General features: G+C 33.2%; 3 protein-coding genes across 3 annotated transcripts; all 3 read right to left on the bottom strand.

Annotated features, from left to right (window-relative positions):
• Positions 1–249: 249 nt before the first annotated feature.
• LOC149490456 (cysteine-rich venom protein LEI1-like) lies at positions 250–8626 on the bottom strand. Its single transcript, XM_089704652.1, has 5 exons — positions 8509–8626; positions 8142–8275; positions 7760–7905; positions 2554–2748; positions 250–601 (listed from the first exon to the last, which is right to left on the bottom strand). The coding sequence occupies exons 1-5, from the start codon at positions 8597–8599 to the stop codon at positions 373–375; spliced, it is 795 nt and encodes a 264-aa protein (XP_089560778.1). The 5' UTR covers positions 8600–8626; the 3' UTR covers positions 250–372.
• Positions 8627–10791: 2165 nt separating this feature from the next.
• Dnaaf6 (Dynein axonemal assembly factor 6) lies at positions 10792–12713 on the bottom strand. Its single transcript, XM_089704663.1, has 4 exons — positions 12505–12713; positions 12290–12412; positions 11891–12093; positions 10792–11311 (listed from the first exon to the last, which is right to left on the bottom strand). The coding sequence occupies exons 2-4, from the start codon at positions 12384–12386 to the stop codon at positions 11054–11056; spliced, it is 558 nt and encodes a 185-aa protein (XP_089560789.1). The 5' UTR covers positions 12387–12412; positions 12505–12713; the 3' UTR covers positions 10792–11053.
• A 338-nt stretch (positions 12714–13051) lies between these two features.
• Rpn3 (regulatory particle non-ATPase 3) lies at positions 13052–14735 on the bottom strand. The gene has a single exon (XM_089704673.1). It carries the CDS (start codon positions 14615–14617, stop codon positions 13130–13132), a length of 1488 nt encoding a protein of 495 aa, XP_089560799.1. The 5' UTR covers positions 14618–14735; the 3' UTR covers positions 13052–13129.
• Between the last annotated feature and the right edge of the window lie 4508 nt (positions 14736–19243).

Consider the following 19243-nt stretch of genomic DNA (forward strand, 5'->3'; position numbering starts at 1 on the left):
CGGTTCGCTTTTAAAAGTAGAATGATGTAATGTTTTCGAGAAATCTTGAATATATAGATGCATTTATAATCTATCCAAAAAATTAATCATAACCACTCGAAGTTTAAGGCAATATTTCCTCAATTAATGTTAGTAAACATTAAAAAGGTTTTGGAAATTGGAAAGGGTGTAACGAAAATTACAATCACATGGTAGGTACATGGGTAAAATTGAAAAATAGGAAACCACTAAAGACAATATGAAATAAAATACATTTATTAAATATTCAAACAATAATCAATAATCATTATATTATAACTAATAATAAGTTTGTACATTGGATCTTAAAGCTAACGAATAGTATGAACTTAACATTATTGCTGGTATATTATACTACCAAGGGTGATTCCTATGTAGTCTTGTATTGCCACAAGTGCATGTAGCATTGCAGGTGCCCTGTTGGCATACGCCAGCGATTCCGACGAGCTCTCTACAGTTTGAAAAGTAATCTTTGACGGGACAGGAGTTGGTGCACAGAGAATCTGATACACAGCTTTCTGGACAGTCTTCACACGGCTTACCGACTTTGTAGGGGTACTGTATGATAGTGTTTATGTTGCCGCTGTAAAAAATTGTTTTGTGAGAAAACATTTCAGTAAAAAAAAATGTATGCGTGTACTAGAGTACACACGTAAGAAGTGAAACACCTACATACCTATTACGTTTAGATATTGAATATATTTAGTGGAATCACAATGAAAAATTGCAAAAAATGGAAATAAAACATCCTCAATCGTAACGTTACGATTGAGGATGTTTTTATTTTCAGATGTGGTGTACAACACAACAATTTCGTGCACACTGTACACGAAATTGTTGTGTTTGGACTCGCAGTTATTAAACGACGAGACACTAAAAAAAACAATTAGGTATCTTTACAATATATATTATTAAACAGCAGTATTGGTAGATAATGCCAGCCACAGCCTCCTTGTTCGGCGTATTCTAAATACCTACTCTTAACTAGCTGTGCTGGTTGACCCGGAATAAAGGTTTGTCATACATTTAATTAGAATGCTATTTATAAATTAGCGGTGATTTTCAATATCACTGTCACCTTATTTGGAAATTTGAAAAACAAATATTAAACCTATATTGAATTGTTCACCCATTTTCATCCTCATTTAACCCTAACGAAGCAAGTGCAAGTAGCTACCTACTATATTCACATACAAGTACCTACATCAATTTCGTATATCGTTAGAGATTTAGGACAAAGTTAGTTTGCTAACGACATACATCACATCACATCTGCTTTGCAATCGTTTATTGACATCGTGACTTGAATAACAGTCGTAAAGATTTTCTCGCAAACCATTATCTTAATAAATGTTTCACAGTTACTAAGATTGCATCTGAATGCCTCAGGTTCATAGCAAATTAAAGCACATAACCGAGATGTTGGGGATTATATCTGTTAGTAATATTCTTTAATGCACAATTTGCTTTATGCTTTACAAATGCATTATTAATATTTATTTAGTTAAAGTGTTCCAAGTGAATACGTAGTCACGGCATGCCAGTAGGTAAATTGAATTTAAATATATACTTTATTCTAAGTAACTTTTAAACGTACTCGCGAAACTGGTATCTACTCGAGACATAGTAAAGAAAACGCATATAGAATAACTAAGTTTAATACTAATAATAATTATTACTATTTGCATTTGAAGAATTAATATTCCATGCAAAGATGCCATAAAAACGCAGCATTGTATATAGATCCATCATTATGCTAAAAAACCATTAAAATTCAAACAAGCATATAGACTAGTCTGGTTACGGAAAAATACTAATGTATTTTAGCAACAGATGAATAGATTTTAGATATATGGGAGTGAAAGAGGAACCTTTTACGAACGTTTTGTATCATAAGTTTACATCAAACTGAAATCTTATAGTAGCAAAATTAAACGCCTGATAAGTAATGAAGGTAATAACGTCTTCCATAAGAATTTAAATAAAAATGATATTGAGAGACAAACAATATCACATAAGTATGTACTTCAATAAGTATCCTGGATCCTTTGAATTAACTAGGTATATCAGTAAATGTGTCCGAGGATGTTGACATCCTCAGTAACATTTAGTACCAAAATAATATTCTTACATGAAAAAGGAATACTAAAAATTACTGAGGTATTATAATATGATTAGTACACAAGTCTTGACAAGAAACAATGTAACCAATAATTTGTATGTATAGGTGTTGACCACATACAGACTGCATAGATACTACATACTAACCACAATTACTCATTTTATGTAAAAGTTCATACAATTATTCATCAAAGTTCAATTATTAAAAAGTAAATTCACGCACTATTTCTATTATATTGCTCTTTCTTCTGTTAAGTAGATGTTTAATCACTTTTAAGTAGAGTAAACTAACACCTAAAGTGTTAATACATATAGTAATATCACAGTATTACAATATGTGGTAATATGGTCTCGTTTAATAATAGGTAGTTAGTTAGGTACATAAAAGATGTAAAATATTGATTAGATACTTACGCCGGGCAATAATGGCACACGTAGTTATAGAAATGGCCCCAAGGCCCCCCAGGGCAGTGCGCGACGCCACAACCAACTTTGTGACTAGTCGCCCAAACCATTTGGGTATAATGCCCAACTGCTTTGAGATTCCGCACTGGCGCTCCATATGTGAAATTTTGATACTCTAGGAACCATGTCTTGATTGCGAAAAACCTGAAAAGAGGTTAGTTAGTTACTATTGCAATTTTTTTTATATTTTATAATCATGTCGAATTGGTTCAGCATTGATTTGGTTCGATACATCGAAAGACGTAAAGAAAATGTTATACATGTATAAGAATTTGTTTTAAGCAGTAGGCGTTTAGCTCCTAGTTAGGGAGCCAGGTGCAAATTGGGTTCATTATTTCCTCTCAAGAGATAATTCGTCAGAAGCATCAGAGTATAGTATTATAAAGCCTCGTGAACGTCAGCTGGCGCTCGGTTGGGGGGGTGAGCGGTTGTAGCCTCCCACGCACGTAGGAAAAAAAATACATTCATTCATTTCCTCTCAGCTAAAAATTTGTCAAATTGTAGCTAACCCAATATCTCAACGAAAAAAAATAATCAGCTGGTTACAACGTGGTGTATTATACGTCAGCTGGTGTCTCGAACATGAAAAAAGAACAATTATTTTCCGTGATTTCCTCTCAAACAAAAATTTACCTGATGATAGCTTATATGTAACTGTGGATAAATATATAAGTCAGCTGGCTGTATCTTGGTGGAAAAACCGTCAGCTGATACTTTGAAAGTTATTACATAGGAGTTAGACAGAAGCATCTATTGCCAATTTATATGCATCAGCTGACTAGGTTTTCCTCAACTTATTGCTAGCTGATTTTTTAACCGACTTCAAAAAAAGGAGGAGGTTATCAATTCGGCCGGTAGGTTTTTTTTATGTATGTTCACCGATTACTCCGAGGTTTCTGAAACGATTGACGTGATTCTTTTTTTTTTGTTTGATGCGGAAAGGTGTCGAATTGGTCCCATAAAAATTCGGATTCGGATATATTCGGATAGGCCCAGTAGTTTTTATTTTATGAGCATTTTTGTCTAATCTCGATGACTTAATTGAAATGAAGCAAGTAAAGTTGATTCACTTCCTGGTAACCGATTGAGCTGAAATTTTGTATACGTATGTAAATTGGATAGCGATGAAACATTATCATGATATAGAGCTGATTTGATGATGGAATCGGAAGGTGGCCATAGGAACTTTGTAATATATTGACTCAACTTTAGGTATCGAGTTTGGGCTCGTTGGATTCGTGTTGAAAGATACACTAAAAAGTATTAAATAAAAATAACTACGTTAATCATTGATCTTTTTAGACGATTAAATCCGTACATATGGCAAACAAACTCTTCATTTAACATTTATTAACATTTACGAGAAATTATTTCAATCTGACTTTATGTTGACGTCCTGCAAAACTTACATCGTTGGTATATAACGACTCTGATAATGAATCGGAAAGAGGAAAGTGACTCAAGCCAGAGCGAAAACGAATAAATCATATTGTTCTCATTATCATTTTTTATCAAGTTTATATAATAAATATTATTTATCGAGTAACTAGTTCATTTATTGCTAATTGATTATTTGATTATTTAAATATATAAAATTATTTCATTACATACTTATTCGTTTCAAAAATATTGATACTGAATGTTTATTGCAACTTAACTCTTATAATGAAGCGCAATGTCGAATAATTAAAGATACGTCATTTCCTCTCAGATGAAAATTTGTGAGCTGATTGTTAATATACTGATGCGATAAATAAAAAAAATCAGCTAGCAATAAGTTGAGGAAAACCTAGTCAGCTGATGCATATAAATTGGCAATAGATGCTTTTGTCTAACTCCTATGTAATAACTTTCAAAGTATCAGCTGACGGTTTTTCCACCAAGATACAGCCAGCTGACTTATATATTTATCCACAGTTACATATAAGCTATCATCAGGTAAATTTTTGTTTGAGAGGAAATCACGGAAAATAATTGTTCTTTTTTCATGTTCGAGACACCAGCTGACGTACAATACACCACGTTGTAACCAGCTGATTATTTTTTTTCGTTGAGATATTGGGTTAGCTACAATTTGACAAATTTTTAGCTGAGAGGAAATGACTGAATATATTTTTTTTTCCTACGTGCGTGGGAGGCTACAGCCGCTCATCCCCCCAACCGAGCTCCAGCTGACGTTCACGAGGCTTCATAATACTATACTTTGATGCATTTTACAAATTACCGCTTGAGAGGAACTTGGTCATAAAATCTGCTGCTGGCTCCCGGACCATATTATGTAGGTATTCTGTGGCAGTAGGAAGACAAATTAAAAGAAAGGTGTATTATTATTATCATGTTTATAATGAGTCAGCATGACCAGCTGTTATTATCCTTATTAATTTAGAAATAGGTTTTTTTTATTAAAACCATTTAAAAGCTTCTGATTAAAAAAAATCTGTCCATCCTAAGATCAAAATGTAACAGACTGTTAGGAAATAATACATTTACTGATCTTGACATAATCAATTGTAAAATATCTTATTGTTTACAAAACATTCCCAGACAATAGTTTCGTGCTGCAACAATGTGAATATTTTATTTCAATTCCGCGTATTGCGACAATGGAGGCGCGCTTATGATATAAAGGTTCGATGCAGGCATATTATAAGGATATTATAATATGTATATCAATATACTTACAAGATAGAATAACTTATTGACCATGATTTCAGCACAGACTGCATCTACAGTTACAATCAACCACAATATCAAGCAAATAGTACTAAGGATACATATTACCTTACCCCTTCATCAGTTTCATAGCGATACAAATTCGCTACGACATGCATAGCGTAAATCTATTTAATTAAATACCAAAATTGGCATAACATATTACTCACCTGGTTTAATTTAATACAAGCAGTTAAATGATATGACATTTAACTGTTCGTTTTAAAGAGATCTACCAGTAGTCTGGTTTGCGTACTCAATATCACATAATTAAGCATTTTCAAGTATAAATTTCAAGCTTAGACACAAAGGGCGCCATTATACAGGGTGTCCCAAAAAGTAGTGATATACGGAAGCTGGGAGGTAGAAGACCTAGAGGGCTATCCGAATCACCCCCATGTATGTTATGCGATTTTTCGTATTTTCGGAGTTATGACGTTTTTTTTCAATTTTTCACCTATCGCCGAGTACGATGAGATTTTCACTCATGGTGACGTCAATTATTGCGGTAGATGCTTGATTTTTTTTGTGTGCTAAGCTAAAAGATAGGCCAATTCAGTATGGTAACTTTTACTATCGTTAGATCTTTGAATGGAATAAAAAAAAGAATTAAATGCCAAGAAAGATAAAATTACCCAGTATGTTCACCACTTCAAGGGCCCGTAAAAAAATAAAATCACATAAAAAAAGTTTTCTTTTTGGCTTTTAAAAACTTGCTCTATCTATCAGGTAGCTACCCTGAAAATTTCATTTTATTATTCAGAAGGCTTCGATCGAAAAATTGAAATCTAAATTTGGTACGTGCAAAAATTGAATTAACATTATGATTAATAAAAACAAATTAAAACCAATAACAAGGTGTTCAATTACCAGAAATTTTTAAAATAACCCCGCTGTTGCTCAATGCAAGTGCGACATCACCGTAAAAAGTTGTCTTTTAAATGTCTGAATGCCCTTTTATCATTTTTAATGGTTTTTTCTGCTACTATGAATTTCCGGGTAATTTCGTCCAAATTGTGGCAGTCTCTCGTCTTTGTAGTATCCCCACGGAAAAAAATCAATAGGGTTTATGTCCGAGGACCGTGGAGGCCAGGCTAAAGGGCAAAGATACCCTGAAAGATGGATTGGTTGTTGCAGCCTGCGCATGCGCCGGTGACTCCTGCCTTAAAGCCTGGCCTCCATGGTCCCTCGACCTAAACCCCATTGATTTGTTTCAATGGGGATACTAAAAAGACCTCGGCTACTTGAGAGAATGCCACAATTTGGACGAAATAACCCGGAAATTCAGAAGAAACCATTAAAAATGATAATAGGGCATTCAGCATTTAAAAGACAACTTTTTACGGTGATGTCGCACTTGCATTGAGCAACAGCGGGGTTATTTAAAAAAAATTCTGGTAATTAAACACCTATTTATTGGTTTTAATTTGTTTTTATTAATCATAATGTTAATTCAACTTTTGCACGTACCAAATTTAGATTTCAATTTTTCGATCGAAGCCTTCTGAATAATGAAATGAAATTTTTAGGGTAGCTACCTGATAGATAGAGCAAGTTTTTAAAAGCCAAATGGAAAACTTTTTTTATGTGATTTTATTTTTTTATGGGCCCTTGAAGTTGTGAACATACTGGGTAATTTTATCTTTCTTGGCATTTAATTCTTTTTTTTTATTCCATTCGAAGATCTAACGATAATAAATGTTACCATACTTAATTGTCCTATCTTTCAGCTTAGCACACAAAAAAAATCAAGCATCTACCGCAATAATTGACGTCACCATGAGTGAAAATCTCATCGTACTCGGCGATAGGTGACAAAATTGAAAAAAAACGTCATAACTCCGAAAATACGAAAAATCGCATTACATACATGGGGGTGATTCGGATAGCCCTCTAGGTCCTCTACCTCCCAGCTTCCGTTCATCACTACTTTTTGGGACACCCTGTATACCATGTCAGTTTGTGAAATCTGTAATTAGATGTTCACGAATTTCCTATTATCTGACAATGTGGAGGTTAAGATCGTGACTTTAAGGCAGCATACATTGTACAACGAACGGATGAGGAAACAAGCCAATTCAGCAAAAAAATGTAAGCGCATATCATCTTATTCGACCATAAGACAACAAATCACTCATTATCTTATTTGTGTGACTGCAAAAAACTAAGACCCTGACATGCAAGGAAGTGTTATAATTAAAGTGATTTTATTACAACCTTAGCGTATATGTATAGCTTTATAATTGTACGCAATTTAAGCAATTTTAATATATAAAATGAAATATCTTATTTATAGTATATGATCCCGCTAATTGCGTTTTTAGATGTTTATCTTTATTTCAATAAATCTCGGTATTTGACAATTAAAATAATTCTGAGCATTGTTAAACGAGCTCTAATTGGATTAAAATTACATATTAGGTACCTAATTGAATTTACGTACCACGGAGTCTTTTGTGATGCTACAAAAAGGTTCTGTCCGCAAGAACCTAAATATGGGACAGTATTCTCTGAGGCGTCGTTGTGTTGCAGGAATATACAGCGTTCAGCGTAGTTCTGAGCTTGCCGGGCTGCCAGGGGGTGCCACGACTGTAAAAATGATTTTATCAGTAGAATGAACTTCAGTCGTAGCTGCTCCCGTATTATATAAAAATTAACAAAAGAAAAAAACGCATCAAAATATGTAGCATATTCTCTAAGATCTAAGCATATATACATCGGGAGAGACAGACAGACACGACGGGAAACGACTTATTTAAACGATGTAGTCAATCAGAATTATATTAGAGTAATAACAACAATAAAAACAAGATAAATACACTTACCATTAAAAGCATATTAGATGCTGTCGGCCTTACTTTTGTTCGAAAGAAGTTATGATAGAGCACTATTTTTCTTCGAACAACAGAACGGCGAGGACTCAGTCCATCTTCTGGAATTTTGCTTGACGGAAATAGTTCTGAAATTTGAATGTTCATTTCAATCGCATTTTTGTAATTTCTAAAAAAAACATTAGTTAATTTTTTTTTTCGTTCGGTTAAGTTCAGGCTGAGGGTTCAGTTATTTTACCCATATCGATAAAAAAATGCTCTGATAAATTTACCTATAGGCGAAATGCTCGATCTTGTAAAAGGTATAATAAATTTCTTAATCCTTTGACCAATCAAATGTGAAAAAAAATAGATTACTTACGTTGATCCGTCCATGTCCTGACGCTTTGTAATACAACAATGGAGTTAAATATCACTAAGATATTTATCCATAATAATTTCCTAGCAATCATTTTGTTTGTTTGATCTGCTTCAGTTGTAATGCTTGCTGAAACAATGTTTATATTTTAAAGTATTTCTAATGACATGCTTTCTGTTTTAATATTTTATAATGTAAAATAAAGACTACCTACTGGAGATTCATTCTAGATTGAGGTGCAGATATGGATATTAAAGCAGGTAAATATACTATTGAACCTATTTACTATTCTTTACGAATTCAAGATATCTTCAAGGTGGAGTATGATAATGCTCGGGGTCTTACAACTTTCCTCCAAGTGTAAGGACCTCATTTGTCAATGTGTCAAACTATATTTACCTGTATTTATGCACATTACCTACTACATATATCGATCTTATGATTACCTATATCTCTATATTTTTTATTTCTCACCTACCCCCCCAATTTAAATAAACCAAAATTATGTCTATTGTAGAAGATATATAACCACTAGAAGATAAATCATGAATTTAAACCGACAAAGGTAAGTACTTAAATCTGCTCTATATTCTTATTTTATTATACATTTTTTTAACTTCATCATACCCGAATACCTTCAGCAGAAACTATCGCTGTGGGAGAGGCTTACGCGAGTTCATAGGATAAGCCCAAACCATAATTACACTATTATGTATTCTATGCCAACACGGTTTAGAATTTAAATGAGTACCTAGTATATTGTGTAGACATTTATTTAAAAAAAATCTTAAAGATTAAGCAACTTTCCAGACTAACAACTCTATTGGATTTTTACTTTGATCTAAGGATTTTTAGGGTATGCAAAAAAAAATATAAACATACTTACGTATTTACTACAAATGGAAGAAAATTTAGACTAAAGACTATTGGATGCTATTGGTAAGGTATGCAAAAAATATAAGTGCCTATACCTACTACAAATGGAAAAAAATAGGTAAAATAACTTACCTTCCTTTGAATAAAATTGATATGTAAAAGGGGCTTTATTGCAGCTGGTTTACGCAAATATACAAAAAGCACTCTTTTATTCTTTAGTTAAGGTAAACATTAGTTCAGATATTATCAAACATGTACGTATAATTAGTTAGGATAATATTTACACAGTATGTTGTTATTCATAATAGCACAGGTAGGTAGATATTAATAAAAACAATTGCAGATAATATAGGTAATAAATGTAATGATTCATACAAAATAGTTATAAAAGTAGGTAGGTATAATTATTTTTAATTAAATACCTATGTAAAATTTGGTAATAGTAGGTATTTATTCCTACTCGTAGGCACTATTATTTATTAAATTAAATTTATGAATAAAAAGCTCTATGACACAAACATCTCGCTTTAAGAAAAGGTACCTAAATACCTTGGTAGATATTTTTAACAACTTCACACTAAATACCCTGAGAAATCGATAATTCTAAAATATTTATGCATGAAATATTTTTAAGGCTATGGGCACACAAATACTTATGTTATTTTAATTTAATTGGGTAAATAAAAAAGCAGCAACATTTTCAGCTGCTAATTTTGTATTAGCTGGAATTTGTATCCCTTTCTTATTTTAAAATTTAATTAACAAGCTAATGGAAAGGAAATTATGCATTTATGCCAAATTAATTAATTATCTATTGTTAAAAATGGTAGTTACTTACCTTTAAAACAAATGTACAGCGGTTTTATCAAAACAATAAAAATAACGCACTTTTATACAATTGCTTTCACAGAATCATTTTTATTAAAAAACGTTACATGTGTGTAAACAATACACCAATATATTATTACGCGTAGTTTAAATAAATTTAATCATTTAAGAATTAGACTCGGTGCCGGCCATGTCTCGCGAGAGTAGGAATTGAAATAAATGGGCAAACGACGAGTGACCACTCATTGACTATCCGCTAAATTATAATTCACGTAATTTTTTTCTTAAATACCTATACCGCATAGAAGGCTGTTAACAAAAGGTATTCGTAGTAAAAAATTATAAATAAAACCATTAGAAACACAGATGTGCTTTTAACTACCTGAAAATAACACTGAACTTTGCTCACTAGGTACAGAAAATTTAACATTCAATTAAATGGGTGCCACCTTATTATTTTCTCATTACGTTGATTAGTCCAACCGAAACTAATGTACGCATCGATAAACAACACTTAGACGACACATGTAGCATTTGCACGAGAATTTAGTAAAGATTCTTTGCCAAAAATAGTACCTATGCGCAAAATGATATTCTCACGCTGTAAATCATTTAATTACAATGAGCTTTGACATGGTGTTTTTATAAATTGGCGCCTTGACGCTTGATTGAGCAGTGATTATTCTCAATAACCAACAGAATAGTTAACCTGATACACAACTCACAATTAGCGTTCCCAATTAAACTACAATTGCTTTCAAATACATTTATTCGTCCATTTAGGTTAGGTACTATCAGAGTTCTAAATGATAGGATCTAAATAATGTGAAACGAATTAGGACAATTAAAAATTAACAAAGTCAAATTCCCTGTCAAGTTTAAGAGTTAAGACTAAAGTTTCTTCCGACGTATCCCAGTTTGCTTTAGAGATGTCTGGGTTGATGCCGTGGGGTAGAGGCAGCCTTAGGTGGTACTGTGAAGAACTCACAGTAACAGAGGTTGTATCCACTGAGAGATCGATATTTTCCTTTTTATCGCCCGGCATCTTGATTCTTACGATTAAGTTTTCACAACTCGCTGATGAAGTCGTTTTAGGACCAATCTGAAATAGATATGAAATAATGACCTTGAAGATATTAGAGTTTATTTTGATGCTGATTTATATTACTATTTTCAATTTTGGTTTAGTTTCAAAATCATCATTATTAAGAAATTAATGAATATTCTTACGTACCTCCTAATGTAGTTATTTTACAGCTTTTAAAAATTCTAATTCTTCGCCTGCGGTTTCGATCGATAATCGATGTTTTAAAATAAAAAAAAACCGTTGGGCCGTTTAGATTTGGTAGAAGTTTGATTATATTATAGGTAAAAGGTTAACTACCTACTAACTACCTATCTTCGAAAAGATCATACTTATCTATTTTTTTATCAAAACAAAATTTAAAGCCATAGCTTAGGTATGTCCTATTCCACCCTTACAGAGGATTGCTATACATAGATTATAGATGGTTGAAAAAGGTGAGATATAATTTTACAAGGCAGCTACCGGTACGTTTTGTTTGAATTTGCCAATATCAGGAACTACTTATAGGACTGATGGTACAAAGCCGTCGCGTAGATACCTACCGAGTACCGGTACTTTTTTTATGTGAAGGATGAAATATTTTTAGGTAGGTACCTGAAGGAAAACATCCTCCGCTGTCACAGACTGCTGATAATTCATAGTATACGCTGGTACTTTTCTGTCTGCAATACCAGCGCCAACGCAACCTAATTGTTCAGCTTCCTCGGCTTCTTGCGCTTCATACTCTTCAATTGTTTTTGGAGTTTGCTTTGCATCATTTTGCTTAACTTTGTCTCTTGATGATGTTATTTCATATGCTAAATGTTAAGAAACCTTGATATAATAAATCCACGATAAATACACCTACATATTATATCTATCGATATACCTAACTGTATTTATCATGAATTTAGGTTTTTAGGGTTGAATATATTTTCTAATCATTTAGTTTATAAAGCTCTAAGTCTAAACGAGTCTATAAGAAATTAAAGGAAAATAGTAATTAAGTATTACCTGTTGGAGGCAGATCTTCTCCTTGCAATACGTCTGGTTCTGGAGGCCTAAAAAGCTCTGCAAGCTTTTCCAATTGAGACGATGTAAATTCAACCATTTTGCTGCTATAACTCGATTAATTAACTGTAATTAGTTTTAAATTAATATTTGCCAATAAAACAAACACACTGACAATTGATCAAACAGTTTTGTTGTTGCTAGGCAGTTTTATTTACCTGCCGAAAAAAGGACGTATAGAGTGGTATAGTTGATAGATGTATATATGGGTGTTTTTCCACCAGAGATGTGATAAGTGCTGCGGATAAGTGAGATATTTTATTCATTACAAAGTGAAAATTAACATTAAAAAAGAATAAATGAATATGAATAATTAATTGATAAATTGGTTTTTTCGCGTAAGCTTTTCACAGTTAACTCAAAACTACTCTACTTACCTACCGATACCTTTTTATAAAATTAAATTTATCAGTTCAAAAACTAAATTAACAATAAAAAATAGCTAATTCAAGAACGCAAAGGAAGAAAACAAGGGTGTGTTTTTAGAGAATTTTAAGACAATAAATAGGTACATATTTAAATTTAATTTGAGAATTTTACTAGGAAAAATAAAAAGGCAGATTTGTAATCAGTGAAAAAAAATTTGTAAGAATTTAAATATTGTGTACTTATCAAATCAAAAATTAAGTGAGGAATTTAACTTTTAATAATAATTGTATTCATTAAACAAAAATATTTTAATTGAGAGGATAGAAAAAACAATAATTACATTATGTAGTGTTATTACAATTTATTATGAATGCAAACTACATAAAATACATAAAATAATTATTTTTGAAGTATTCAAGGGAAACCATCATCATCTTCCTCAGCCATTTCCTTGGCCAGTTCAAGATCTTGCTGTTCTCTCTCCCTTCTTTCTTCGGCACTTTCTAACTCCTTTCCATAAGATTTGGGAGGATATCTCATCGCCTTCACACTCTGGTTATGTAGCTCCAGACAGAAAGATATACGCTGGTGGAATGCCAATTGTGGCTCCCTGGTGCAGTACAAGTCAGAACTTTCCTTATTACTCATATAACCCTTTTCCGGGTCAATGGTTGCCTCAATGACGCCATCTCGAATAGCTTTTGCCACAATAAACTCAGCATCTTCAGCAGAGTCCAGACCTAGTTTACGGGCAATATCTTTAGGTGAAATGCGGGAGTAAGACAGACCAATGGAACGAATTGCAGTCTTTATGACATTCTGTCTCAGTCGCAGAATCAAGGTGAATGTATGGTCCGTACGGAACTGAGGTCCATAGTTCTCCAATACTTCTCCAAATCTTTGTAAATTTCCCAATCTTACAGCTTGAGTTAGTTGGAAGTAAGGTGCCAAAGCTTTTCTTAATTGTGCCTGTCTAAAGATAGCCCTTTCAGGGATATCTCCTAGGAGCAACTCAACAACGATAGCAAGTTTTTGCACTGTTTGACGAAAACCAACAGCAGCAGTTTGAGGAGCTTTCCTCAAAGCCTGGACAAGATGTTTATGAGCATCACTGTACTCAAGGCGAGCAGCCTTTATTCTGCCAAGATAGTAAAGAAAACGAGCCCACTCATTGTTGCTTGCATTTTCAGGGAAAACAGATTTGCTCACCAACTTATCTGCTTGATCATACAAAGCATAATGGAGATAATTTCTCAATAGACAATTTATAAGGACAGCCTGACCTTCATAGTCATTACGTAAGGTAGAGGTCCGCAAGCGAGCATGAAGGAGACCCCTTATAAGGTCTAGTTTGTTATTTAACTCGAACACCCGGGAATGATAAAAATAGCATTTAGCTGCAATGAGATCGAGTGTTCGTCTATTTTGAGCTGTTACCTTCGTAATTAGTTGTTGAGAGCAATCTGTAGCTTCTTCCAACCTATTTGTATCAAGCATACGTACTAACACCAGAAGATGAATGTACACATCAACTTCAGGTGCAGGAGGCTTAGATGCACTTCTAGCCCGAGGTGCTTCGATCTCAACAGCACCAGGTAGTGGGTTTTCAACAAAGGAAATCAATGTATCTTTTTCAGCGCCCGCTGGATAAAACTGATTGATAATTGCTCGTAATACGTTTCCATTTAGTTTCCTTCTCGTACCTGGAAGAGATCTTAATACTCGTAAAGCAAACCTGGGCTCTTTGGATGACACTGCTTTATCGATTTGTCTGACATGTTCCCTTAAATCTTGAACAGTAAGAACATCAGCATCTTTCTTTACTTCGTTAGTATCACCGTCACTTGCCGCCGCTGGACTATCCACGTTTTTCATTTCAACATCCTGCTCAACAGGAGCCATTTTTCATTTAAAATGAACTTATAATTTTAATAAAAACACGACGGTAAACAAATTCGCCTTCGAAGTATAGAATTCTTTCTTCATTCAGCAAACGTCAAAAATATGCCGAGTAACACAAACCACAGAACAATTCAGAAATCGGATACAAAATTTACTTGTGAACATTTTGGTTCTATAACCACCTCGATTATCGATATTACCTACATACTTGCTGAAAATTCGAATATACCTATTATTTAAATAATTTGAAGATTTTATTTTATAACGTCAACTCATATTAATTATAATATTTTATTGAACAATGTTCAGAATCATTTAAGTGTAAGTATCCAATTTTTAGAACTACAGACAATATAATATCGATTTTAAATTATTTTATTTGCCGTTGTTTGCCGTGTTTGTCTGTGATTTGAGTTTTAACTTTTAATGTTTTTATTTACCTATCTATTTATGATAATAAAGTATTTACAAAGAAATTATAAGCATTATTATTATTTAGCAGCTTTTTGTTTCATTTCTACAGTCTATCCATGGTTCTGTCCCCTTTCCATAAACTAGAGAGATAACAAAAAGGTGATTGAAACGATTGAAACTGTTACTTGTAATTGTCACTGTTATTTTTAATTGCTATTTTACCGGTTTTCTCGACCATCTCAAATTAATTTTCAAAAAGACTAGCAAACCGGGCGAACTCCGTTTCGCAGTTCGCTACCTTTTCTTTGCTTAAAACCTCACGGAGCCCGAGACCTTTCCAACGAATGTAAAACCGTGGAAATTGGTTCGTGCGTTCTGGAGTTCAGTGCGTCAGGAAGGAAAACCCAACTTATTTTTATATGTATTATAATAATATATAGCTTATAATTATAATTCAAAAGGTTTAATAAGTGAAAGTATTTAAATTTAAGAATCATTATTTTTTCATAATGGGCTTAAAGCTGCAAATAAAATTGCTAAATTTTAATCATAAGTAGGTAATTAATAATTCATTATACAGTATCAATTGATACAAAACTATTATCTAATAAGTTATTTATTTAGGATTTAAGATAATTGTTTAATGAGTACATACCTAATTTATTAAATCAAAAAAAAATTAAATAAAAAAATTGAAATTAAATTTAATTAAAATTAATTAATTAAAATTAATTAAAATTTAAAATTTTAATTTTAATACCATCTAGGATAATATTTCAATCAAACAAATCGGGTCCTAAAAACCATATTATCAATTATAGGCCGATTTCTATATTAAACTCACTCAGTAAAGTTTTTGAAAAACTTATACATCTTCGAATAAGTCCTTTAATATATAAATTCATTCCACCAGAACAGCACGGCTTTATAAAGGGACGCTCTACCGTAACAAACTTATCTATACTTACAAACTATACATTGCAACAACTGGATGGGGGTAATCAAGTGGATGTGATCTACACGGATTTCGAAAAAGCATTCGATCGTGTAGATCACATCATACTTCTTAAAAAACTATATGCTATCGGTATACGAGGTGATCTATATCGATGGATCTGTTCTTATATCAGTAAAAGAATGCAGGCTGTAGTGATTGGAGGAGCTAAAAGTAACTTCGTAAATATCATATATGGAGTTCCGCAGGGCTCAATACTTGGACCTCTTTTTTACAACGCTTATCTGTTTGATATTTTCACCTGTTTATCCACTCTAAATATCTAATGTATGTGGATGATAAAAAATCTATCTTGCTGTTAAATCTATTGATGATTGTAAAAATATTCAAAGCGACCTTACTAATTTAGAAGCCTATTAAAGAAAAAATAGAATTACTGTCAATATTAAAAAATGTCAAAAAATATCAATTACTAGAAAAAAGGTAGGGTCAATGAGGAGGCAGAGCGGGTGCGCGAGAGGGATCCTCACGCGGACCCGATCCGGCGCAGACGTCTTATTGGGCGTCGTCGCCGTGTTGCGGCCGCTTTACACGGTCGCAACGTGCCTCCTTGACGAAGGGCGCCGGGCGGTGGAACGGGGAATGTAATCCATCGTCCGGTGCGGTGAGGCGGCTTGAGACGTGTTCCGCTCATGCCGCCAACGGGAGGGAAGAGCAGGCAAACTACCTTTCCTGTTCTTGGCTTGCGCCTGGCCTGGAGATGGGCTGCCGTCGAGGGGGTCGCGGAAGAATTCCAACAAATACCCGCGGCCCCATCATTAAAGCGGCTCGACGGAACACAGTGGGGTTTTAGTCGGTAAGAATCCGACATAACCCACGGCTCCTTCCCCGGGGGCCGTGGGTATCTTTGGAAGATTTCCCCACTATAAAAAAAAAAAAAAAAAGGTCAATGTACCACTAGCTGACCAAGCGCCAATACATGACCGAAATTCAAATATACGCGCCAATTAAGAAAATACGGCAGCCCCAGATGATAGTTTATTGTTTTTTCTATAAAGCAACATCATCTATAAAATAAAAACAAACCTTGCTGCCATTGGTCAGAAATATTGACATTTTTTCAACACGAAGATGTAATTAAGTAGGTGCCCCGTAAGTAATCACATTTTTTACTAAGAGTTTTTTATCGGGAGTTGATTGGGAAATCTTAATTTATCTTGAATGCAATCGATTACTCTTTATATGTCTTGTTATAGGCATAATGTTGAACCATTCTGTTATAGACTTTCAGCTTCATTTTTGGCATGAACAGTTTTTCATGATTTTTAGCGGCCTGGTTATCTTTTGGAGCAACGAAAACAATTTATCGCCTATTATTGACCAGTATGGTCAGCTCTTGGTTCTTTATATTTTGCTAAGAAAGACTTGCTTTGGTTTGTGCTTATACCTACCTAATTTAACAAACCATATAAGCCGTAGCTTTATGTTGCATATTTCCAAAAGCTGACCACCGTAACATTTTATACCGAACTTAGTTGGTCAGGTTTCGGGGCCGAGAATATTATTAACCTTGAGTTGTCCACTTGATTTCCGTGACCAAGTGGTTTGATTTCATCAACCTATCTTTATTTATTAAATAATATATTTATTTATTAAACAAAACTAATGTTCGAAGAAGGACATTTTGTCCATTTTAAAAATGGTCAACTTTTAGAGTAATGATGGTCAGATATTGGTGATCAGTGGTCAAGTAATGGTGTTTTTAGCAGAAATAACTTTCAGAGCAGTTTTCATAAAACCTTTGAAGGTTATCAAATTGATATTAAGAACAATAGTTTCAGTGAGTATTCAATTATCTGTGTCCCAAAAATAACATTGAACGTAAAACAAATAACCCGTTTTTTATATATAGCTAAAGATAAAACCGCTTAAATGGTCAACTAGTGGTACATCCACCCTACCCATTTCATTCACATATACATTAAATGACGATCCAATAAAAGAAGTCAACTGGGTGAAAGATCTTGGTATAATTATCGATCAAAAATTAAGTATGACACAGCATATGGACGTAGTCGTGAATAAGGCGCTTAAACAACTTGGGTTTATCAAACGCACTTGTAAAAGTTTCAAAAATATTAGTTGTATCAAAGTTTTGTATTCTACATTTGTCAGGAGTATACTCGATTATGCCTCAAATATTTGGTCTCCATATTACGCTAAACACGTAAATAGAATAGAATCTATCCAAAAAAGGTTTTTAAGGTTTTTGTGTTTTAAAGCTAAACACTGCTTCAACACTTAGACGGATGTTTGCTTATACATATTTTAAATTAGAACCATTACAACTTAGACGTATTAAAAATGACTTATTATTTCTTCATGCTTTATGCAATGGAAGAATTGATTCTTCGGAACTCCTAGAACTGCCCCCCTAGTCAAGTGGCTTTCTGTTAGCGTAGCGTTCAATAGAATAGACTCCGAATGTATGAGATTGACTTAAGCTGTAGATAAACGTATCAACAGCTTACGTCAATCTCATACATTCGTAGTCTATTCTATTGAACGCTACGCTAACAGAAAGCCACTTGACTAGGGGGGCTGGTGTATTTCAACACCCCTCAGTTTAGAACTCGTCACACATCATTATTTTACACTCCTAATTCTAGTAGTAATTACGCAAAGAATCGAATTATGTGTAGAATTTCTCATATATACAATAAAGACTATAGAGAACTAGATGTTTTCCTTTTATCAAAGCAAAGATTTATAAAAGAAATTAACAAAATTCACATACAATTCGGCTTTAGTACTAACATGCAAGTCCAGACAACCACACATTCACATCACACTAACACTCACACACACATACACACACTCACACAAAGGGAGATTTCAGATTTAACTGTTTAATTATTCATTAACTTTTCTTAAGATATTATATAATAATTCACCAAAACATGTAATACATCATCTTTCTGATAATATGTCGTTTAAAAAATTAACTTAACTAGTAATCTGAATTGGCTCTTAGTTCTGTACTAATATATTAAAAATTGTTACTTATTGTATTGCTGTATGATTACAAAGAAATAAATAAATAAATAAATAAAAAGTAATAACAACGTTAAATTACGTCCCTATTATCACTAATATTTCACGTTACATTTTATCACCATATAATATTATAACTGTGATTGTTATTTGCCATCTTTACCATAAATAATAGACAAGACAAAACTACTAGCAAATAGCAA

This window comes from Colias philodice, chromosome 2 (assembly GCF_061535455.1).
Source record: "Colias philodice isolate Cphi_HAF_F1 chromosome 2, ilColPhil1 Martin Lab GWU primary, whole genome shotgun sequence".
NCBI classification, from domain to species: Eukaryota; Metazoa; Arthropoda; class Insecta; order Lepidoptera; family Pieridae; genus Colias; species Colias philodice.

Bases quoted from the DNA above. Each gene is read 5' to 3' on its own strand.
- LOC149490456 (XM_089704652.1), bottom strand. From the start codon at position 8,599: ATGATTGCTAGGAAATTATTATGGATAAATATCTTAGTGATATTTAAC. The intron at 8,276-8,508 runs GTAAGTAATCTA...TTCAAATTTCAG, and splicing joins CAGGACATGGACGGATCAAC to AACTATTTCCGTCAAGCAAA. The intron at 602-2,553 runs GTAAGTATCTAA...AATTTTTTACAG, and splicing joins GTGTGCCATTATTGCCCGGC to CGGCAACATAAACACTATCA.
- Dnaaf6 (XM_089704663.1), bottom strand. From the start codon at position 12,386: ATGGTTGAATTTACATCGTCTCAATTGGAAAAGCTTGCAGAGCTTTTT. The intron at 12,094-12,289 runs GTAATACTTAAT...CTTAACATTTAG, and splicing joins AGAAGATCTGCCTCCAACAG to CATATGAAATAACATCATCA. The intron at 11,312-11,890 runs GTACCTACCTAA...TATCTATTTCAG, and splicing joins CGGAGGATGTTTTCCTTCAG to ATTGGTCCTAAAACGACTTC.
- Rpn3 (XM_089704673.1), bottom strand. From the start codon at position 14,617: ATGGCTCCTGTTGAGCAGGATGTTGAAATGAAAAACGTGGATAGTCCA.